This window comes from Hemibagrus wyckioides, linkage group LG07 (assembly GCF_019097595.1).
Source record: "Hemibagrus wyckioides isolate EC202008001 linkage group LG07, SWU_Hwy_1.0, whole genome shotgun sequence".
Taxonomy (NCBI): domain Eukaryota; kingdom Metazoa; phylum Chordata; class Actinopteri; order Siluriformes; family Bagridae; genus Hemibagrus; species Hemibagrus wyckioides.
The window spans coordinates 14,664,102-14,688,456 of NC_080716.1; the positions used below are offsets into that span (position 1 = coordinate 14,664,102).

The 24,355-nt window shown below is 38.1% G+C and overlaps 1 protein-coding gene across 3 annotated transcripts; it reads left to right on the plus strand.

Moving 5' to 3' along the window:
• The first annotated feature begins 3,023 nt into the window (after positions 1-3,023).
• Positions 3,024-24,325, plus strand: LOC131355761 (synaptopodin-2-like). Of its 3 annotated transcripts, none has more exons than XM_058394236.1 (5): positions 3,024-3,229; positions 12,579-12,730; positions 13,368-14,086; positions 15,616-18,350; positions 21,742-24,325. In XM_058394236.1, exons 1-5 carry the CDS (start codon positions 3,122-3,124, stop codon positions 22,327-22,329), a joined length of 4,302 nt encoding a protein of 1,433 aa, XP_058250219.1. In that variant the 5' UTR covers positions 3,024-3,121; the 3' UTR covers positions 22,330-24,325. The 3 variants fall into 3 exon arrangements, with proteins under 3 accessions (XP_058250219.1, XP_058250217.1, XP_058250220.1); XM_058394234.1 differs by having other exon boundaries at positions 15,616-19,164; positions 21,742-21,869; XM_058394237.1 differs by lacking the exon at positions 12,579-12,730 and having other exon boundaries at positions 3,095-3,229; positions 15,616-19,164; positions 21,742-21,869.
• The last annotated feature ends 30 nt before the right edge of the window (positions 24,326-24,355 follow it).

A 24,355-nucleotide genomic window follows, 5' to 3' on the forward strand; every position in this document is an offset into this window, starting at 1 on the left:
GACAGTCGTAAAAAGCATTTCACTACATGTCGTACTATGTATGATTTCGTATGTGACAAATAAAATTTGAATTTGATTTGAATTTGAATTTGATATCTATCTATCCGTCCGTCTGTCTGCCTGTTTGTCTATCTATCTATCTATCTATCTATCTATCTATCTATCTATCTATCTATCTATCTGTCTGTCTGTCTGTCTGTCTGTCTGTCTGTCTGTCTGCCTGTCTATCTATCTATCTATCTATCTATCTATCTATCTATCTATCTATCTATCTATCTATCTATCTATCTATCTATCTATCTATCTATCTGTCTGTCTGTCTGTCTGTCTATCTATCTATCTATCTATCTATCTATCTGTCTGTCTGTCTGTCTGTCTGTCTGTTTGTCTATCTATCTGTCTGTCTGCCTGTTTGTCTGTCTATCTGTCTGTCTGTTTGTCTATCTATCTGTCTGTCTGCCTGTTTGTCTGTCTATCTGTCTGTCCATCTATCTATTTGTCAAGGGTCAAAACAAATAGTCGTGTAAGCATTTCACTGCATATCATACTGTGTATGATTATGTATGTGACAAATAAAATTTGAAATAAAATTTGAATTTGATTTGAATTTGATATCTATCTATCCGTCCGTCTGTCTGTCTGCCTGTTTGTCTATCTATCTATCTATCTATCTATCTATCTATCTATCTATCTATCTATCTATCTATCTATCTATCTATCTATCTATCTATCTATCTGTCTGTCTGTCTGTCTGTCTGTTTGTCTATCTATCTATCTATCTATCTATCTATCTATCTATCTATCTATCTATCTATCTATCTATCTATCTATCTGTCTGTCTGTCTGTCTGTCTGCCTGTCTATCTATCTATCTATCTATCTATCTATCTATCTGTCTGTCTGTCTGTCTGTCTGTCTGTCTGTCTGTCTGTCTGTCTGTCTATCTATCTATCTGTCTGTCTGTCTGTCTGTCTGTCTGTCTGTCTGTCTATCTATCTATCTATCTATCTATCTATCTGTCTGTCTGTCTGTCTGTCTGTCTGTTTGTCTATCTATCTGTCTGTCTGCCTGTTTGTCTGTCTATCTGTCTGTCCATCTATCTATTTGTCAAGGGTCAAAACAAATAGTCGTGTAAGCATTTCACTGCATATCATACTGTGTATGATTATGTATGTGACAAATAAAATTTGAAATAAAATTTGAATTTGATTTGAATTTGATATCTATCTATCCGTCCATCTGTCTGTCTGCCTGTTTGTCTGTCTATCTATCTATCTATCTATCTATCTATCTATCTATCTATCTATCTATCTATCTATCTATCTGTCTGTCTGTCTGTCTATCTGTCTGTCTGCCTGTTTGTCTGTCTGTCTATCTATCTATCTATCTATCTATCTATCTATCTATCTATCTATCTATCTATCTGTCTGTCTGTCTGTCTGTCTGTCTGCCTGTCTGTCTATCTATCTATCTGTCTGTCTGTCTGTCTGTCTGTCTGTCTGTCTGTCTGTCTATCTATCTATCTATCTATCTATCTATCTATCTATCTATCTATCTATCTATCTGTCTGTCTGTCTGTCTGTCTGTCTGTCTGTTTGTCTATCTATCTGTCTGTCTGCCTGTTTGTCTGTCTATCTGTCTGTCCATCTATCTATTTGTCAAGGGTCAAAACAAATAGTCGTGTAAGCATTTCACTGCATATCATACTGTGTATGATTATGTATGTGACAAATAAAATTTGAAATAAAATTTGAATTTGATTTGAATTTGATATCTATCTATCTATCTATCTATCTATCTATCTATCTATCTATGTTTGTTAGTTTGAACCAAGAGGTGTAACCGCCTAATTATACATCGATCAACCATAACATTAAAACCACCAGCCTAATACTTTGTAGGTCCCTCAAGTGCAACCAAAACAGCTCTGACCCTTGACCATGGATTCAACAAGACCTCTGTAGGTGTGCTGTGTGCAGCAGATCTTTTAAGTCTTGTGGCCTCTGTGGATTGGACTTCGCAAAGCAAAAAGATGCTGACATCTTGGCAATTTGGAAGCCAAGTCACCTTGAATTCTTTGTCATGTTCCTCAAACTATCCCTTAACTATTTTTTCACTGTGGCAACAATGTTTAGGTAGGTGGTATGTGTCAGTGTAACATTTAAATAAATAACTCAAGATTTCAAAATAAAATAGCCAGCTTTAACTTTTTCAGCAATTTATGCTACACTAGCTTTTCTGTGGGATCAGACTAGACCGGCTAGCCTTCCCTCCCCACATTAATAAGCCTTAGGCACCCACAAACCTGTTGTCATTCTTTGGATCCCTTTTGGGAGGTACTAACTGCTGCATACCAGGAACACCCCACATTGCCTGCAGTTTTGGATATGCGATGACCCGGTTTACTAGGCATCACAATTTGGGCCTAGTCAAATTTGTTCACATCATTATGCTTGACCATTTTTCCCAGCTTCCAATGCATCAAATATTGAACACATGCAGGTTTATAGATTCTTCAGCTTGGGTGACTGTCCTATGTGGAGTTTTTGCAGGGTGCTCCATGATGGACTTGAAAAAGAGGAATTTAATAATCATTAAATCAGTAGAAATAGACATCCAGATTTGAATATAAGTCTCTGTAAAGCAGTATTGGTACTTAATTCATCAATAAAGCAGTTGCTAGACTGTGAGTCATAGCTAGCTGTTCGTTGAATAAGTTGAGCACACATTCTGAGAAAATACTGTTGCCCTGTTAAGCTAGCTTACTTTATTAGTATTCTTATTCTTATTTTTTAGCATATTTAGTATATCCTATGTAATGTTTGCTAATAAACTAACATGTTGCTTTAGAGTTTGCTTAACGCAACAGGATGTGCGTTAGGGAGCAGTAGTTTTGGTCTGGAAATATTTAAGGCTGTTAAAAGAAAATCAGTCGATGTTGGAGGCAGAAAGCTTTAACAATTCTCTCAAGCTCTAGTTTGAAACGATCTGAGAGACTTTGGGCAGGTCTCAGAGGAATGACGCTGAGCGGTGGGCTGGACGTGTTTCTTCATCCACCTAAACCCTTGGACATCCTCTCCCGAACACAGACTCAGAGCGGAGACAGACACGCGTGGTGCGGGATGAGCGCGCGGGATTACGCATGCGTGACGGTGCGGGGTCGCGCGCCCTGGGGCTTCCAGCTGCGCCAAAGTGACACGGAGCCGCACAGTCGTGTTCAGGTGCACCAGGTGAGATCCGTTTATTTACACACGGGGTCTTTATATAGGTTTGCAGTCATGATATGTCTTAATTCAATGCATTTATTTTGGGAATTGACGCTTTCAACAACGTGACTGACATCTTTATTACGCGGCATTTATTGGTTTGTTTAACATTTTATGAATTATTTCTGCTGTGTAGTCGGGACATCAGTTTGATTACAACACTGTTTTTCTTTCGAAGCATACTCATACATGCAATTTAAACTTGATAGTTGAAAGTTGAACTATAGGAAAAAGGTTTGTGGGTTTGGGTCAATTACATTTTTTGCACGATTGTTTCCAAAGAGATAATTGCCATCAGCAAACAGCCATGTAGTTCTGGAGGTGACACTAAACTCAGTATGCTGTTAATCATGCATTAACATGATGAGCTCAAATGTGAAACTACAATGATTAACCCATATAGTCCCTTTTTATAATAAAGCTTGAGCAAGCGCTCCATTTTCAAGTTAATAGAATAGCTTTTAGTATTCATACTATATATCAGCTTATGTGAGTAAATGGGAGCAGATTAAAGTAGTGATGGCACACTGCTAGTAGCCCTCTCCTTCATCACACTCAAGCAAGAGTCCTTATAAGGTAATAAACAGCTGCTAGTGGGTCAGTGTAGCATGTTACTTCTTAACAGTCCCATGGATATGATCAAAATCTAAACAAGTGAAAACTGTTAGTATTGGGGGCCCTGTAACAGACATTAAGGAAGTGTTTACACAAGAGCATGTCTGTTATGTAAGAGGTTTTTATTTTATTTTATTTTTTTGCATGCAGTCATAGAATTATGTTATGAAAGACATATTCCTGAGTCATATAATTCAGTTTGGGTGGTACAACATTATGAACCCTTGCTGCTTCTTCATTTGTCCCACTAGGAGAAGGGTTCTAACAACAACAGAGTGTTAGCCTATCAGAGTAGATTTCCCTGTAAGAACCATATGATATCCTTCAAAACCTTTAAAAAAAACATTATTTTAGTGTCCTACATAGATCTTTTAACAATTCCCCCAGAGAAACAACTGAACAGCCACTAAATGTTCTCAGTTTTATAGAGTTAAATTAAATTTTCTATCTATGACTGCATGTGAAAAAAATTCTTACGTAACAGTCATGCTCTTGTGAAACACTAGAATTAGAGTTCACTCTTGAAACATTTCGAACCATTATGTGCTAAGTTCTATGTAGAGCTGTTTAACGAAGTGTTTTCCTTTCCGAAGGAGAACCTTTAAACATCCAGTGATGCCTTGAAAATCCCTTTAGACTATCTATCCTCAGCACTAATATTTTATTAGTGACGAATGACAGTGAAGTCATAGGCCTTTGACCGTTCACTGTGGCAGACAACATCATGCTTCTCAGAGAACTTCACATTCTTCCCAGGAAGCTTAAATGTTGCTTTAAAAACTCTCACATTAATAACCCACTAACATTTTAATTATACTACACTGATCAGACATTACCTTACAGTTCTTAAAACTAAAGTTGAAGTTAAATGGATTGGTTCCACCTACATAAACACTGCTGCAGACCAAGGAAACCCTTTCATGGCAAGGGTATTTCCTAATGGCAGTGGTCTGTTTCAATAGGATAACACTGCAAAAAAAAATGTTTAGGAATGGTTTGACAGACATGACATGACCTCACAACTCACAGGACTTGAAGGATCTGCTGCTAACATCTCGGTGCCAGATACCACAGAATACCTTGTCTTGCGTAGTCCATGCCTGGAGCAATTAGAGTTGTTTCTGCGGCAAAACATGGGACCTATAAAATATTAGACCGGTAGTTTTAATGTTATGGCTGATCGGTGTCCACATTCCCCACTCAAAGCTTCAAGGTTAATCCTGAACAAACACAGTTTACTGTCTTTGTGGAGTTTCACACTGTGCCCTGCAATGAACTGATGTCACATCTAGGCATTATTGCCACCTCACGCCCAGTGTTCCTGGATTAGGCTCTGGATTCCTGACCAGGATAAAGCAGTTATTTTCATTTAATAAAAAGGCTGACGGCGGTGGCACTGTGCTTTGTGTCTCATGCTGAGAGTCAGAATACTTTCCATATTATTATTTGAGAGCAACAATGACTTTTTTTAGTCTTTTCAGTTTCCTGAAGGTTCAGTTCAATAATCTAGGGTTGTTTAGTCAATTCTAGCTGCTTGAAGCTGATACTATTACAACTTATGTGGTTCCACATTGTCAGTGGTGTTCGGAGAGTGTTATCTCGCATAGTGATTGTGGCCAGCTGCCTTTAGCTTGTCAAAAGAATTGTACTTTTCAGAGATGTGTGTTCCACTGACTTGGATGTCTGCCAAAGAACAAATCAAAGCAGTCTTAAAGAAACAGTGAAGACAGTATTGCATTTGAGTGTTCGGTCTATATTCACACTGCATTTTCTAGTCTGTTCTGAAAGATGTTTGTAGTTTAAGAGATGTTGATGATGTTCATAAAAGTGTTCAACAGTTTGTGTATGAGGCTTAAATGTGTGTTTGTGTGATGAGAACAATGCAATATGATGTGGCTAGCTGGCCTTAGATCAAACTGTAATGGCTGACCAACTACAGGTCAGCCAAGTAGGAATCATTCCTCTGTATAAGCCAAGAAAGGTATTTCTAAAGTAATATCATGGGTAAAAATGAGTTGTGTTGTCTACAGTAATCATCTGTTCAACTGAAAGTGTATTTATTTGAGTTGATAGAGGTTTCTAAATTAAAACAATGAGGTCTGACTTCACTCTTCCATAAGCCATGTGTGAGATCAGATGTTTTAGCTGAGTGGGTAAATATTTGCCTGCAGCCCTGCGAAGGGGCTCAAGATGATAGAATGACGCCTCACACAGTTTTGTGGAGTTACTCTGTTCGTCCAGCATGCCATCTGGAAGACATAACTTCACCTGATTAAGGATTTTCTGAGGAGGTGAAGGGCAAACAGAAGAAAAAAAATCAGAAACGAATAAATAACATGAACATGAGAAATATTCTACATTTCAGATGTTCTCTGACTATGAAAGTGTTTGCAAGCAGACTCAGGTTTATGTTTCTATGCATATGTGCTTGTGTCCAGCTGTGTGTGTGTGTGTGTGTGTGTGTGTGTCTGGGTGCATGTAGGAGACAGTTTTCCTTATAAGGAAGATTGTTTTCTTCCTTTGTCATCAGTCTTTTGGGGGAATTCTGGCTTTGTTGTAAATGTGGTGAAGTCATAACTCCTCACATTCTTCGAGTTGCACAACACAAATGTAGCCTTTGAAAGAAAAACCTGCACCTGGAGAAGCAGACAGAGATCTCATATAACCTAATATCAACTTAACTGTGCATTCCAGAGATGATGTCATAACTGTCATTACTCGTTTATCATAATCTAGAGATAGAGCCTGGCACTCAGTTTTCATTACTGTACATACAGTATACAGTGTCCATAGCTGATTAATATAGTTCACATTTCATAGTGTAACATATAACAAATTGTTTATCGGGCCAATTTATTTCTCTCACTATTGAACAGCATGTTATTCTGTCACTGGACACAGGAATAGTTTTATGCTTTGTAGACACATCTACGTTCCCTTTAGGTTGGATTCAGGTATTAACCGATACACCATAGTTTTGTTGCTTGTTTGTTTGTTATTTTAATAGTGATGGGTTAAATATGGACAGGAATGGGTTCAGTATTTTTTGCTTGATCCCACAGCTTCAGCTTGTGTCAAAAAGCAGAGCATGTCACGTTTGACTTTTATGCTATGGACTACTATCTGTAACAAATCCTTGGAGGTGTTTGCAAGGTGGATGCAAGGCTTTCTTCATGTTTTCAACAAAATATAAACTGAAGAAAAAACATCGAGGCATGTTTTAGAAGGCTAGAAAAGCAAGAAAGAGTACAAAATAAGAATCTAACTAGGAAAATACAGTAGCAAACTAGATAACTAATCACACCAACACAACACAAACATCAAGGAACTAAAGAGACACAAAAAAGGGAACGAATCAAGAGAAACACAAGACAGCTGTGTAATCTGTGAAGCCACCAAGGAAGATATCTAAACTATGAGGGAGCCCTCTGGTATCCTGGAGGGGAAATAGTCCATGGTGGACATGATCTTTAGAGGCAGTTGAGAGTATACAGCATACAGACACACAGTTTACAGTCTAGTAGTTCATTTTGAGTGGTTTTAAACATGTCTGTGTTGAAAAAACTGTATTTGATATAGCAAGAGTTTTTCCAGGTGACAGTGTGTGAGGCATAGAGCGAAGAAATAATATTAATTGGATTACTTTATTATCCAGGCTTTTCAGTTGTCAGCTAAATATAAAACTGAACCACACCTGAAACTGGCCCAATGAAATCACACACTCAAAAAAGGAAGACACATTTTCTTGTTTTTCATAGCTATCAGACAAGCTCTTTAGGACTGCAGAGCATGGTTAAACTACCCAATTAACCACCAAATATTGCAAACCTAGCAGCCCTGTCACAAGTGTCCTGTCCATAACTCCTCTTTTAGTTAAAATATTCACAAGGAAACATGGATCCTGTCACACTGACCCTCTATTAGCTCTTGTAGTTCCCATTCTTGACCACTAGGTTTAATAATGACTGTGTGGATCTGAGCCAAGCAGCACAACATCAAGTAAATCAGTGGAACATATGCATATGTCATATACATATTGCATATGTCATTTAGCAACCTTTTTAATTGTTGGTTATATTGTATTTTATGGAATTTAAAAACTCTGATGGTAAGTCTGTGACCTATTGAACCAGTGTTAATGTATTCATTGATAGAGACTTTAAAGCACTTTCATACATCACTCTGGATAAGAGCATCTGCCAAATGCCAGAAATGTAAATGTAAACTTAATGAAGATTATTATCAACAAGCAACTGATATACATAGTAGTGATCCACCTGCCCCCACTGATCAATACTGCCTCTATGAGTATAAACTATTGATCTGTTCAGCTTCACAATATATTTCTCTTAACAATTCATAAACATAGCATGTTAAATGAGAAAAATGTTCTGACTATTATGAATGGTGCTAGTTATGTATATGATAAGCAGTCAAGGCATATGAAGGGTATGTGCATTCAACAATTTCCTCAGGGACTGACCTTAATTTATCAAAGCTGGATTTTCCTAAACTGAAAAACAGCTAAAACTGATTACATAATTTGGTGCCTTGAGGCAAACATGTGCACACACACACACACACACACACAGTTGTAAATCCATAATCAGTCTTACGCTTCTATTAGACATCTGTTTTATTTACCCCTTATGGCATAACTATGCTTAGGCAGTGCATTAAAATGCTGAGGTGTGTTTAACTGTAGAAACTTTATTTGCCTGAGAATAGAGTGGTTAGTTTTTAACCTGCCCTGGGCCTGGAAGTTGTTAGTCAGAGAATTGCAAACATACACAGTCTAAAACTGGCCAAGAGAAACAGCTGTAAATGTGCTTTTCAGGTTTTTGCTTGTGTTCAAGTTTTTGTTGAGGTGATTTCACTTTTTTTTTTAATAAGTAGGTGTTTTATATGTTTTCCATGCTATTTATAGTGCATATGTAATGGATCAACAGTGATTCTATTATTGTTTAAATCAAATACTTTAATGAAGTTTAGAGTTTTGAATTGGTTTTGAATATATATATATATATATATATATGTGTGTGTGTGTGTGTGTGTGTATATATATGTAAATATATATGTAAATATATATATATATATATATATATATATATATATATATATATATATATATATATATATATATATATATTCTCATAGGTGATTAATCACCAGCTATCTTTGTCAGTAGACAGGTTTATGTTATGTATAACATAACCATAAAGCTTTGGCTTTCTTCAGGTCTTTCTTCTCTGTCACCATTAAGATATAATTAAGTGTGTAGCTATTTTCCCTTCCTTTTTTGGAGTGAGCACTGATTCTGGCAGGTCAGACATCAACCTTTTCTGTTTGAGCAATCACTCCACACACAGCATCTATGAGCGATCCATATATGGGTAACGTAAACTGTTCCATTTACCACTGCTGTTACTGTTGTTAAAACAAAGCCCACATCACCCTTGTTTTATCACTATCTAAAACAGTATACTCTTTCCATGCTGCTCATAAAGTGCCCATATAAAGTCATTGGAAGCATGCCATATTTGATGGTGAATAATTGTTTTGGGTTGTTATTGGTGAAGTTGTAATAGTTATAATGGTATCATTAGTTGTGTTTAAGTGTTTTATGGGGGAATAAAAAGTTCAGGTTAAACGAGTGGTAAGGTTTTGATTATAGCTTTGTAATTTGTCAAAATGTTTTCACTTGAAAAAACATTGGCAACTTCTGAGCTCTGCTGGTGTTCTCAGCATTGTGCACTATAGCTCTCTGTATGATGTCCACACAGAATGCCTTAATTCACATTCCTCCTGTCCTATACATTTTATTGTTTGCACCATCACACCCACTTCAATTAAAGAAGAATTCTTAGCTGATTAGTTGAATCTGTAGTGTTGGGAGCAAGACTGAATACTAAAATGTGCAGGACATGGGATTCTCCAGGGCCAAATTTGGGAACTGGTGCCTTAATACATGAACTTACTGTAAGTTGGGATAGATGACAGAATAGAGTTTTTTGTAAGAGCACTGCCCTCTAGTGGTGGAAACACCAACCTGATACAAGCTAGAATTTTGTCTGTGAGTCATTTAGTGTGTTTTACAAAGTATTCAACCCAGCTGGAGTTTATTAGAATTGTATATTAGATTAATAATAAGTACACATATTCAGTGGACAATTTTATTATTACTTTTAATTAATATTATTGCAATTCATGAATAATATTGCAAATTCATGTTTCCAGAGTTGAAGTCAAAGTTAACTCTGCATGCATGAGTATTCAGTCTCCCAAGTTCCATAAGCTCCAGATGAAATATACTGTTAATAAGGACATATTTGAGTTTTTAATTGGATATAAGCTGTGAAATATTAAAACAGCTCAAATTTTCAGAACAAAAAACACCTGATGGAAAGACTGAAAATACAGACTAAGAAGAATACTAATTAAGATAAACATAATATAATAGAGTTTCATTACTTTGGACTAAAATAAGAATAAATTAAAACAATTATATATAAGAACTTTAAGCACGGCTGGTTCCATAAAGTGGAAGTGGAAGCTGCATCACACCACACACGCACTACCTAGACAAGGCTGTCCATCAAAACCCACACAGAAACAAGAAAGAGACTGGTAAGGGAACCCAGACTGAGGCTAACAGTCACTCTGAAGAAGTCAGAGGCTGAGAGTGGAGTGATGGTGCTCTAGACTATTTCAAGAGCTCTGAATAATTGAGGACTGTATGGAAGCATGGGTAGAAAGAAACCATCACTCAAGAAGAGCTACAGTATATGAAAGCATGAGAGTGACCCAGTGAAGATTTGGCTAGTATTAGTCAAATTAGTCATCTATATAGTATAGATGAGACCAAGATCAAATTCTGTATTTGGCCAAGTTTCTGCAAAACTAACACAGGCAATACTTCAGTTAACACCACTTCTACAGTGGAAAATGGTGGTGGCAGTATTGTGTTCCTTCGGAGATTCTTTGCATCCTCAGAACCTGATCTTCTTGTTGGATGAACCAAGTACAGGAAAAAATTACAAGAGAACTTGATTCAGTCTGCCAAAAACAAATACACAAACTTTTTAGCAGGACAACGGTCCCAAAGCAATGCAAGAGCAGTTAACAATAAAAAGGGGTATTGTTTTTCAGTGCCAAGTCAGTGCCCAGAACTGAAGCTTATTGAGAATCGGTGGCACTGTTTTACAATTGCAAACAACTAACAACGTTACAATAAACTTTAAGAACCATGAGCAAATCTGCCAGGCAGTATAGGCCAACATCACTCCATGTGAAAGCTAGTAGGGACTTACCCCAAAAAACATAAAGCTATTATTACAACAAAAGGTGGTTCTTACAAGGGGTTGAATATTTATACAAGCAGCAGTCTGCAGTTTTAGTTGAATTTATTTATTTATTTCTTACAAAAGATCAGCTGATAAATGAACTCGATTGTCTTTGCTCTAAAGCATATTGATTCTTAACTAAAAATAAATAAAGTGTGTCAAATGTACGATACTAATATGAATTTTATGTCAACAATTGCATATTAGTCTTTTACAAATCTAAAGAAAATAAAGAAACTTTAGTATTCTACCTTAACTGTCTCTTTATATAGTTATGAACTTAAGAACTGATTACTGGCAAAATCCTGGAGGCACAAACCAGTGTGCTACAGAAAGGGTTCCAGGGTAAGCTGTTCCTGTAATGAGAACCATCTTACTTACACATGTTACTACTACATGTTACTTGAAAACAGGTTTTATTTATTTACTTGTTCACCTATGGATCTCTGATGCGATGTGAAATGATCAATGCTGAAATTAAAAAAAGAAAGAAAAAAAAAGAGCAGGAGCCACAGTTGTCTAATATGACTTTATTTATTACATGTAGGAAGTCAAAAATAGCTCATATGGTTTTTATGACAGCGTTAATATCTCAGTTGATTGCCTCTGCAGCACTTCTTTTAACTACTAGGAGCAACTAGGTTGTTAAAATGACACATAGCGACATTCATATTTAATGAAAATTTATGTTGTACAGATACATTATACAGTATAGGTAAATTACACACACCCACTTTACTGTGTATAAGTAATGACCTCCAGAAGTGTGTCTGTTTTTTTATGTTACAACCATCTTCAATGCACTCTACAAATGCCACAAGACAAATGATTGTAACCATCACATATGCTGGACAATGTGTTAGGTGTGGGAACCATCTTGGAAGAATTGTTTATTACATTGTACAAGCTGGCTGTCAGGATTGATTTGCCATGTGTTCTGTCATCTTAAAGGTTAATGTTAATTTTACACTTTAGTGCCACTACTGCTCCTCCATTACGGACAGCCTTCTGTGTGCAAGAGAATTGTTTGGTCAAGTAACATGCAGCTGTCGTGCTGCGTAAAACAGGAGCACATGTGAAAGCTACCACACAAATGCTCAACAAAAATGTTTTTTTTTTTCGTTTGTTTTATGGATCTGTTGGGTTAGCCATTTAACTATAACAATGTCTGAGTCACTAGATCATATATAGATCCAAAAATAATAAAATACATTATTTTATCTACATTTTTTGTAGGTTTGATTTGTTGCTAATGCAGGTCAGAATACCTATCTAACCTATTAGATTCAGATGTCAACAGTGATTTTATTATCATATTAAAATAGGCTTACTCTTGGCTGTGTTCTTTTTTAAAGGTTGAAGAAGGCAGCCATGCATCCATGGCTGGTCTGTGTAAGGATGATGAGCTCGTGTCTGTTAATGGAGTATCCTGCTCCAGCCTCAGCCTTGCAGAGGTTATTGTTCTCATTGAGAAAGCCACTGACTGCCTGCAACTGCTGGTAAAAAGGTACTTAAAGCAGCCACCAGAAAGTTCCTCAAGATCACTAAATTCCAATGCTAATATTTTAATCTCATCTCATATTGATACATAGACCTAGGATAAAGGCAGAACTAATATGACTATTATTATATCACAGCTACCAGTGATGTATCTAGTCTGACATCCACTTTGCATTTTGATTGCTTCTGTTATAGAGAGAGCAATTGTTGTCTCATTAATGGCAGATATGACCTTTGACTCAACCAAATGGCAAAACAGTTGCTTTGTGTTTGGCTTCTAAAACTAACTACCCAGCTTAAGATAGCAGTTGGCTTGTGTTTGGTGATATACCAGTGGATTGTGCTTTCTGTGCAAAAATAGCCCACACTCAGTGGCACCCTTTATCAATTTTCATTTATTCTCATTACAATTGGCAACAATTGCTGAATGGTTTATATACCTCTTTTTAAGTATGACTTTACAGTTTCCACTGATTGGTTAAAGTCTGGGTCATTAAACACAATGACTTTTCTGAATGGCCTCTCATTTGACAACTTATATGATTCAACATAATTTGTAAGACAAGTATGAACAATATAATAACAGCATACACCCATGTAACCACCAGACCCCTCTTGCTTTACCCATTATTTCTCCTTTACAGATGCTGTTTATTCCCTCAACAAAAGTCTCAGTCAGTTAACACCACACTCCAGGCTTCCTGGAGGGAATTGAGGCAATCCTACAAATCTGAGAAGGTAGATGAGGCACATTATGGAGGGACAAACAGTGAAACAGAGCGCCCTGCAGGGAACACCATGGTCCGAACTCAATTCTGCATTCCAGCTCCTAAGGACAGAACTGGACCAGACAACTATAACGCTAGTGATGGAAGCCCCAGGATAGAAATCACTCCAGGAGCTGTAGTGGAATTGCAGTTGTCCCTCTCTCAGACCACCTTGGAAGACACAGGCTGTACCTCATTAGGAAGTGCCCGGGGAGTTACAGAAGACTTGTGCCATCAAACAAACATTGAAAATGACACTACAACCAGTGCACAAAGCTCGCCTTTCTATATACCACTGCATGAGAGAGAGCCTCTAGGTCAGCGAGGTGTGCTTGTCAGTTCTCCCTCTGCTTTGCTGGGACAGGTGGAGGTTACCATACAGCCATCTGGGAGGGACTCTGGAACAGAAAAAGTGGGGGCTGGTGGGACTGAGGCAACAGCTAATGAACAACAGGATTATGCTGAGGGGGAAGGAGGGCACACGGATGAAGAGCCCACCTCCTTCTCTGTCTCCTTTGGAATTCCATCAGAAGAGGAGGACTCGGAGTCAGAGAGGGAGCTCAACAAGCCCAACAAGCACCGGCCAAGGCACGCCAGTAAGTGTTTTATTATCATTTAACCACTTAAATTTTGTGCTATTTATTATCTTTGGTGATTAGATATATCCATGTTTGCGAAAGTTTATTTGATCTGTTTTGCTATATACATTTTAATGGGGTAGCATGTTCTAAGAAATTATATGAACAATGTTATGGTTACATATTTGTAACATGGTTACATATAGAAATGTTTAGGGACAAAAATAAATGTAAGGACATGAAGACAAAAATAAATGTAAAAAAAGAGTAATTTATTTTTGATTATTATATTAATATAATATAATATTATTATATTATATTATTGATTATCTAATTAAATATCTATAGTCATTACCTTGAATTTTTTATCATGTTTTCTATGTCTTGTTTTTTATTGTTGTACTCACAAGGAAAATAAACTGGAATGAATATCTGTGCTAAAATGTACTGTCGTCATGCATGGCTAGAACTGGGACGGGGCCTAGAGGGTGACGTGGTGAGGATAATAATAAAACATGGGTATACTAATGCTGCCTGCTGGAGAGCTCTTTGATAGACACCAACATGTGTGACACTGACTAGTTACCTGATCCTTTAAAACGACCATCATAGCAGCACTGAAAAGGGAACTGTTCCGTTCTCATCTGTAGCTGTCCCCACCATGAGGTTGACAATACACCTATAAGAATGTAAAACTATAATCAAATGATTCTAAAACTGATTTTAAAATGTAGAAATGTTTGTGGACTGAAAGGTGTCACTTTCCCACGACCTTTTGCCTGAGGCTGAAATGCCACAATGGTGCTAATTTGGACTTAGTCACCCAAATTTCTGTAGGTCATGCATGTAATTAATCTAGAAATGCTTTGACAGTAAAGAAATTAAAGTCAAACAAAAACAACATGAAGTGCATAAAGTATCTAAGTAAGGTTTTAGGCCAAAACAGATTCTATACCACTTGCCACTGATTCAAAAAATGCCTACAACTGTACACATAGCAATATTCCAAAAGAAATTACATCAATAGCTGTTCATGGTAGTGGTGAAGAGCGCTGTCTAATGTTCAAAATCTTCCAAAAATGTTAATTTGGCTTGAGATCTTGTGACTGGGAAGGCCACAGCAAATGTTCCAAGTGATTTTCATTCTTATCACTCAGACCCTTCAGTGACACCTTTAAATAAATCTGGCCTTCTCATCCTGGAAATGCCCACTCCCATAAAGATAGAAATGGTACATCATAGGATAAAGTTGGTCAGTCAGGAAAACCTTTGATTGATTTTCCCTTTAATAGGACAAATGGAGACAACCATGCCAGCATATCAAAGCATAAAAGAGCCACCAGTATTTTTTAATTCATTTACCACTATAATTAATTGATTGTGTATCCTTTAATTAATTTATTTAATGTCTGCTTTAGTTTACCCATTCTGTATTTATAAATCAATGAAGTGGACCATCCAAAACAAATCATTTTAAACATCTCTTTAATACTGACCTTAATATTCTCATAATACTTTAATCCCCTTTTTTACTCTCTTTTTCCAAGGGCTCCGACGAAGTGAAAGCCTGTCTGAAAAGCAGGTGAAGGAGGCCAAGTCTAAATGCAAGCGTATTGCCCTCCTCCTAACTGCTGCTGCCCCTAACCCTAATAATAAGGGGTTGTTGATGTTCAAGAAGCATAGACAAAGGGCCAAGCAGTACACACTTGTAAGCTACGGAACTGGAGAGAATGAACCAGAATTTGAGGACGAAGACGACGAATATAATGACAAGGAAACACATGCTGTTGAGTTCACAGTTCTAGCCACCAGTGAAACTGAAATTGATGAAGATTTTTTCACAAATTCTTCAGGCCACAAGAACATTGTAACCTTTGATTTGGATACTGGACTTCTTGAGATAGAACGCAAGCTTTACAACCAAGAGGATATGAACGCACTCCCTGAAACTAAGGGCAAAGGGGCCCTGATGTTTGCACAGCGTAGGCAACGCATTGATGAAATAGCAGCTGAACATGAAGACATGAGAAGTAAAGGGATTCCTGTTGAGGGTATACAGGAAGCTGAGGAAAAGTACCAACAGCCAAATCAGCACTCTTGCATTCAGACAAATGACAGCCAGAATTATATTGATGTAAATGTGCACCACCAACAGCAACACCAGCAATACCAACAATATCAAGAACAGCATTATCAACAGCAACAGCAGCATCAATATCAAGAATTCCAACAGCAGATGCAGTACCATCAGCAACAACATCATTATCAACAACAGCAGGAATGCCAGCAGGGTCAACAATATCAGTCTCAACAATGCCAACAACAGCAGCAGGTGCAACAATACTTTCATAATTTGAATGGTGAGTCTAGTCACCAAACAAATGTAGTGCAATCATCAGTGATTAACAGAAGTGCCAAGCCATTCTCAGTTCAGAATAGAGCAGCAGCCCCATTTTCCCCTTCTGCAAACCAAGAGCAGTCTTATTATTCAGATGGACAAGGGGAACAAATTGCATCCAGAGATGAGCGAATTTCTGTACCTGCAATTAAAACAGGAATCTTACAAGATACAAGGAGAAAGACCAAAGCTAAACCCATGTTCAATTTTAAAGAGCCTCAGAAAGTTTCCCCAAATCCAGAGCTGCTGAATCTTCTCAACAGGAATGACAAGAGGGCAGGCTTTGATTCTGGTACAGAGGAGGATTATCTAAGCCTGGGGGCAGAGGCCTGCAACTTTTTACAGTCCACTAAATTAAAGAACAAAACCCCACCACCAGTTGCTCCCAAACCACACGTACACCCAGGTACTCCTCCATGGTCACCACAACCAGAAATTGCAAGCCAGCAATTTCAAGATGCTGAAAATAACATCCCTGTTACTTCCAAGGATCCTGTCCCTGAAATGGAGTCCTCAGCCATACCAGAGGAAGAGACCTCCAGAGCACATGCTACTGATCAAAACGAAGCTTCTACCAAACCCCACTCACAGGTTCAAACAGAAGCAGTCAATGCATGGGGTCTATCTGAAACACAAATACAGTCAGGTCAGCAAATAGATACTTGGCATGAGAATCAATCCCAGCCACAGTTGCATTCTAAGCCAGAGCCAGATGTCAGTTCTTGGGGTCCATCTTCAACTCAGGCTCTTGAGCAGCCACCAGTAACGGCTTGGGGTTCAGCTGAGGTTCCATCACAAGTCCTTGCCCAGAATCAGTCACAGATGCAGACACCTTGGGTGACACAATCTCAAGTCCTTTCAGAAGTGCAACCACACCCAGCTGTTCCTGCACAATCACAGCCCCAGCCTTCCTGGGTGACACAAAGTCATCCCCAACATCAACCCCACCCTCAAACTCAAATTAGTACATGGGGAACAGCCCCAACTCAATCACCACACCAACCCCCATGGGCCCAAAGTCAAGTGCCAGAGCAAGCATCTGTCAGTACTTGGTCCCAAGATCTTAATCAGCCCCAAGTACAGCCATCCTGGGCCCAACAGCAACAAGAGTCTCAACCAATACCACCTTGGACAGCCTCTCAACAGCAACCCCAGGCTCCTTGGATTCAACCACAGAGTCAGCCACAGCCTCAACCATCTTGGGCCTCTCAGACCCAACAGCAAACCCTGCCACAACCACCTGTAAATACATGGAATCAATCTCAGAGTGTAGCTCAAATGCAGCCCCCATGGACTCATCAGGCACAACCATCCTCTCAGCCTTCAGCACAAATGCAGCAGCAACAGAACCCTTGGACCTCAGTACCCCCCCAGTCACAACCACACCCGGCATGGGCACCACAGCCTCAAGAGCATCCACAGCAAATAATGAATTCATGGGCACCAGAGCAGAACAAAATACAGACACACTGGAATCAGCCACAATCTCCAGCTCAGGCACAACCTCCCTGGTCTCATCCACCTCAGCAACAGACACAGCCACAGTCTCAATCTCAAACAGTTTTAAGTACATGGACACCACGAACCCAGCAAGGTCGAGCCATTACCATGGGTTCTACTGAAAGTCAAAAGTTGGCTCAGCCAGTCAAACCTTGGAGTCCACCTCAGACCACTCAACCTCCTCCACATCAAGTGAACTTAAATACACCTAGATCAAAGGTACCATCACACATGTCAGGAATGCCAGGAATGGGTTCAGCCTCTGGAATGGGTCCAGCTTTTGAGATGCCAGCCTTGCGAGGGAAAGGTGCTGAACTTTTTGCTAAGAGGCAATCCAGAATGGAAAAATATGTGGTGGATTCATCTACAGTGCAAGCTAACAAGGCAAGATCTTTGTCACCTTCTCCTTCTTTACCAGCCTCATGGAAATACTCACCTAATTGTCGTGCTCCTCCACCTTTGGCATACAATCCACTACAGTCACCCTCTTATCCACTAAGTGCTGTCAAGCAACCGCCCTCTTCCAGCCCTTCCTTAAAGAACAAAAGTAAAGTCACAGGCAAAGAGAAACCAGCGCCCAAACCACTTAATGTTTTGGATGTCATGAAGCATCAACCTTACCAACTAAATTCCTCCCTTTTCACTTATGGGCCAGCAGCAGAAAAACTTGCTGCAGAAAAAGAAGCAGCTGAAAAGCTTGCCGCTGAAAAAGAAGCTCAAGCCCAAGCTCAAGCCCAATCCCAAGCTCAGCCTCAAGTTCCTGACTCCTATGCTTTTATACCACAGCAACCCCACCCTCCCCAGCAGCACTATGCTATTCCTATTTCCTCTCCTGCTATGCATGATGGGCCTTATCACCACACTCCTAACAGCTATCAACCCACCCCTGATGCTTATCAACAAATCCCCTATCAGCAAATATATAATCCACCACATGCTTACCAACAACCTCCTTCCAACTCTTACCAACAATCACCAAATATCCCCTACCAGCAGCCACCTCCATATCAAGCTGGCCCATATCCAGCTTCCCAAGCACCATGCTATCAACCAGCTCCAGCCTCTTATGTAGTGCCTACTTGTCCAGTAGCAGGAAGAGCAGAGTCAGCTACAGGAAGTATCACTCTCACTGCTCCGAAACCAAAGTTTTCAGCCAAAAAATGTGATGCACAGGTGTGGAAACCTAGTGCAGCTGAAGGTGATAATAAATAGTCTGTTTCACTTAATTGGCCGAGCAACATGTGAAACCAGAGCTATATAGAAAGAGATTTCACAAAAAATACAGTAAATATTTTATGACAGAGTATTTAACATTAACTGTAATTATTTAACTGTTATATTATATTGTTTTGGTATTCTTTTTGGATAGTTTCTTTAATGAAATGTTTGTAAAGAGCAAGTTAATGATTTAGGATGTTCATCTGATGGCGAATGAAGAAAATAGATATATATTGAAGGGAAATATGTAAGGACTGAGTTTGTATGATGAGGCAAATAGTCACTCAGTTTAGAAAGCTCTTGAAATCAATAAGACAGACAATTATAACTACAACTATACCTGTTTGTATGGTATGAATAAACATTTATAGTATGTCAGTGGTTCAAGTTGACAGAAGGTTTTATAAGAAAGTATGAATGGATTACAACATACGATTGAGTTAGTCTTTGACAGAAGTTGTGCAGCCTCGGCAGGTAAAGCATTAAACGGTCAGAGACAGTCATTTATTTAATTTATGGAAAACAAATTTGTCATTTTAAAGTTAAAAATATATTTAGGCTTTTAGTCATTCTAAGTATGCAGGAATATATATGTGATATAGAGTGTAAGCTATCAAATGATACGTTTTAATTTTAAGGTTGGAGCAGTGCTTTATTTTAAGGTTTGTAGATACTGTGTGATGTACTTAACAACAATTTAACTAAAAAGTAAGGGTTTATTTTTTCCGGCCACCTGGGCGCTTTTTCTGTTTCACTCTTTATTTCTGCATTTCTTATTCTTTGGGACAAATTAATTTTCAGATACAGAAAGAGTTAATGAATTAAACATAAATAACTAGCAAGGCTTTTCTAAATGTAAAGACTCTGAAAAATTGAAAAACATTCATTTTAATTGTTTTGTAACGTGTTTGCTTTTTTGTTGCATTCTTCCCCATGTTTTTTCTTCCTTTTTCTCTTCTGTGGGTTTTCTTCACAGTGCACCTACTGTAAGACTTGCCACAGTGCTATTAAAACGAATCTACATCATTCTGTTTCAGCTTTCTTTCGTTTCACTTTGCATGCATCTCTTGATTTCTCCATGCTTTGTATTAGCTTCTCTCTCATATTGTCATATCCTTCTTCAATGCTTTGGTTAGTATGCTTGCTATCCGAAATCAACTGTCACAGTCAGAGCCACACCACTACTTTGTAACTGGACTAGCACTGAATAGCTTACTGGTCTAGCAAAAGTGTTTTTTTTTTAAAGGTATTAAAATGATAGGCCAAATCATGGTATTCACCATTTTAAATTGTGGTAAGTAATAAAGACCATTATATCCATAACCTTAGAGGACAAGTTATTATTATAGATGCCTTAAACATGGACTTGCATGGCATCATGCAGTTGAGTAGTGCAAACGCTTGTCATTGCTGAAATATTGAAGTAATATGACTCAAGGCCCATTGCTAGGCTGAGCACTGGCTATTTTGGGAAGAATATGATACACGGAGAAGAAGAGGTCACAATCATTGTACATTAATTTGGTTGGGACCATGTCATACCATTTTGGTAAGACTAGATAGATAGATAGATAGATAGATAGATAGATAGATAGATAGATAGATAGATAGATAGATAGATAGATAGATAGATAGATAGATAGATAGATAGATAGATAGATAGATAGATAGATAGATAGATAGAGACATTGAATATACTGGCTGATTAATATAAAATATTTAAAATCCACGACTATAAAAAATGTACAAAATAAATTAGATTTTTAGACAAATGGGATTGTATATAGAGCCCTTTTTTCATTGTACCATTTAAATAGACTGATAATTACTACAGACTCCCAAATATAAGAAGAATTATGCTATATTTGCACAACATTAACGCATTTATTCATGCCTGAAAAAACCCTGTACCCCAACTAAAATGCTGACTTAGCAGGAGCTAGTAGTGCAGTGACTCATGGTGCAGCTGGCAAGCAAATGCAGCATAATTTTACACCTTTTAAACAGCAGGTGGTAGCAGAGTCCTTCTGGTTAAGTTCTGCCTTGAATGCTGTTCTTTTGGCTAATCACTGACTCTATTAGCACCATTTTGTATAAGTTTTAAAGGAGAACCTTGGATGCTGTTACTGAACACATCTACAAGGTTACAGCTTCCAGTAGACAGTCTAAATGTGGATTACTCAGCAATAAGGAGAAAGTGTTCTTTCATTCATCTCTTCATTCAGCAATTGCTTTATCCTGACCAGGGTAAAACTGAGATAGGGAGTAGTGTTCTTATGTGTCAATAGCCATCTGAAAAAACCTCTGCACTTTACTTTGGCCCAAATATCTTGTTTGAGTAATTGTAATCCGACTTGCCAAAGACCTTCGTGCCATTATTGAGGCAAAATAAAATTTGAATTCCTTCAAAGAAAAGGCCCAAACCCAGCCATTTGATTGCCATAGTTCATTAAATGTAATGTACTTGTAATATGCATGCGAAGATAACTTTTTAATTCTAAAAAGTTTACTAATTTACTGCCTTTTTTCTTAATGGTTTAAATAATATTTTTTCCAGGCACTTGGAAGAAGTTCATCTCTTTCTCCGCCAGTTAGACTGTCACCACTGGGCCTTGGTTCCAGGTCTGCATCAGTTTCTCCATCACCCACACCTTCATCTTACACTACACCTTTCTCGAGCTACACCTCTCACTTAACAGAGAGACAGGTACTCTTCCTGGAGAAGGGACGCAAGCCACCAACCCCATGGGAGGCAGCGTCACGTCACCCACTGGGTCTAGTGGATGAAGCCTTTGCCGAACAGGACATGCAACACTCTATTGCTTCTAATCTGCGCTCAGCAGCCCATCGCAAAATGCTACCTGAACCTCCAGCTGAGTGGAAGGCCAAGGTTGCATATGAGCCTCCACCAAAGATCCAGGGGTGGAGAATGAATCAGCCATCTTTGTCATTCCTTTCCCCAACCAAAAGCACAGCATCTGCCCCTGCGGCCCCCGTACCATATGGATCACCTTTTAGACAGTCTCAGCCACCCAGATCTATGACTGAGGCCAGTCTTGGCTCTTCTGTGTCTGGAATACAGTACAGAAGGCCTCTGGGACAGCCAGTATATAGAAGCACATACAGTAACACCTTGAGATGGTAAAATCGTGGTAGGAGTTTTAATATTTCGGCTTCAAAAGTCAGTGCAAATACAGCAGGTTCTGAAAGGTTTTGTACAAAGTTGTTTCTAAAAGTATCCTTGAAAGAAATGACTAGTCACTGTAATTTCTAAAATTAAAAAAATAGGAGGTTTGAACAGTATTGAAATGTCACATATTAAGGGATTTAAGAGAAGTCTGAAAGATGGAAATGTAAAGTGCAGAATAAGAGATAGCTTAGCAGCTGGTGATGAAGCATGAACTTCCAAATGCTTGAAACATTGCCATGCTTCAATATCGTAATACAATGTGTATACAACACAAAAAATACAGTATAACACTGCCAGCTTTGCTATATGTTTTCATATAAACAGTAATCACTCATATAAATAACGTGGCCTATCGGTGAAAGACTGAAGAGACTTGATGAGAGGTTACATGGAAAATGTTCCATATTTTCACAGCACATTAGTGGCATATAAATAGCACATTCTGGATTTCTACATCACATAAGTGGCATGTTGATGTGCTTTAAAAGATGCAAACAATTTCAGTAACTGAAATCAGCCTTGAGTAATATTAAGTAATGCATTTGTTATCATGAACAACAAATAAGCTACCACTTCAGTAATGGCTAGTGCATGTTTAGTGTTGACTGATTAACATTAAATGATGCACATGAATTAAATAAAATGAACAATGCCTAAAAACTGTGTTTAGTAACGCTTATTATGTGGTACTGATGCTGTTGCACAAATATCATTTTATGTTAATGCTGAATATGTTGTAGGGCTACATTTCTAAGACATCGTTGTTTTTTAAATCTATAAGCTTTTTTGTTGTTATAAATCTTTCAGCTTAATACCACCAAATGTAATATTGGCTATGTCTACAGAACATATCTACTGAATATGAACTACCCTTCACTGTGTGTTGTTCATACTAGCAAATACATTCCTTTACATTACAATACTACCTAATGTTACTGTAAGCAGAGTCTTAACACAATTTACATGGGCTTATGTTGAATTAAGCATTTTCTTTCTCATAGGGTTGACAATGCATGCACTGGTTCACATGCGTTCAGACTAACTGCTAGTTCAGCACAAACTCAAGTGTGGCACATGTGATATATTATGTGACAGACAGGTGACAAATTAAAGAAAAAACGAGCATAATATACTCTATTTAGTAATGTGTTGGGTGAACAGTCTCAATGCACATTGGGACATCTCTGGAACTGTATTAGGGGAGGCACAGCATTACTCACATTACTGCATTTTGGAGAGCAAATCAATCCAAAACCTCCCATTAGTATTCAGTTAGTTTAATATCTGGTGATCACATTGGATTTATATAATTTTCATTCTCATCAAACCATCCAGTGCTTTCTCATGCCCTGAGAATGGGGGTTCAGACTACTCCCATGAGAGTAGAAATGTTTCATAGAGTAAATGTGATCAGTCAAAGTAACTTTGCATTGATTTTCGGTTATCCTTTCCTCTGAAGGGACAGGTCAGCCAAAACCATGGCAGCAAAATATCCCACACAGCATAACAGCCACTGTTTTGTTTTGTTTTTTCTTTTAATTTGTCTACTGTCTGTAGTAGTTACATAAGTCCCACTTTTACATGAGGTGTCATTATTGTAACTTTTAACTAGGAGTTCAATGAGGCCTGTTAAGCCCCTTTAGCAATTTTGTTCAGTTTATGTGAGTTTTAAGCCACAGGAAATCATGTGTTTGTGTGAAATTATTTTAGCACACAGTTTAGTTTGTCAAGGGTGACAACTTGTGCATTTCTTCTTTTTTTTTAATTGTCACAGTCTTTTTACCAATTTCCCAACATTGCATGCTGTCGTACTGTGATTTGCAAAAGTCACTGAAACTGACAATGTATATTTTACCAATTGTTAGTTAGCTTTTAGCACTTCCTTTGACAAAGACAACATTTGTGAGAAAATCACTTCTAACTCCACAATTAAAATGAGATTTGAAGTTCAGATGTTGCCTATTCTTTTGTTAATGTTCTC

What these genes read in the sequence shown, in the direction of transcription:
- LOC131355761 (XM_058394234.1), top strand. Translation starts at nt 3,122, where the DNA reads ATGAGCGCGCGGGATTACGCATGCGTGACGGTGCGGGGTCGCGCGCCC. An exon ending in GTCGTGTTCAGGTGCACCAG is followed by an intron (nt 3,230 to 12,578) that starts GTGAGATCCGTT and finishes TCTTTTTTAAAG; the next exon opens with GTTGAAGAAGGCAGCCATGC. An exon ending in GCACCGGCCAAGGCACGCCA is followed by an intron (nt 14,087 to 15,615) that starts GTAAGTGTTTTA and finishes TCTTTTTCCAAG; the next exon opens with GGCTCCGACGAAGTGAAAGC.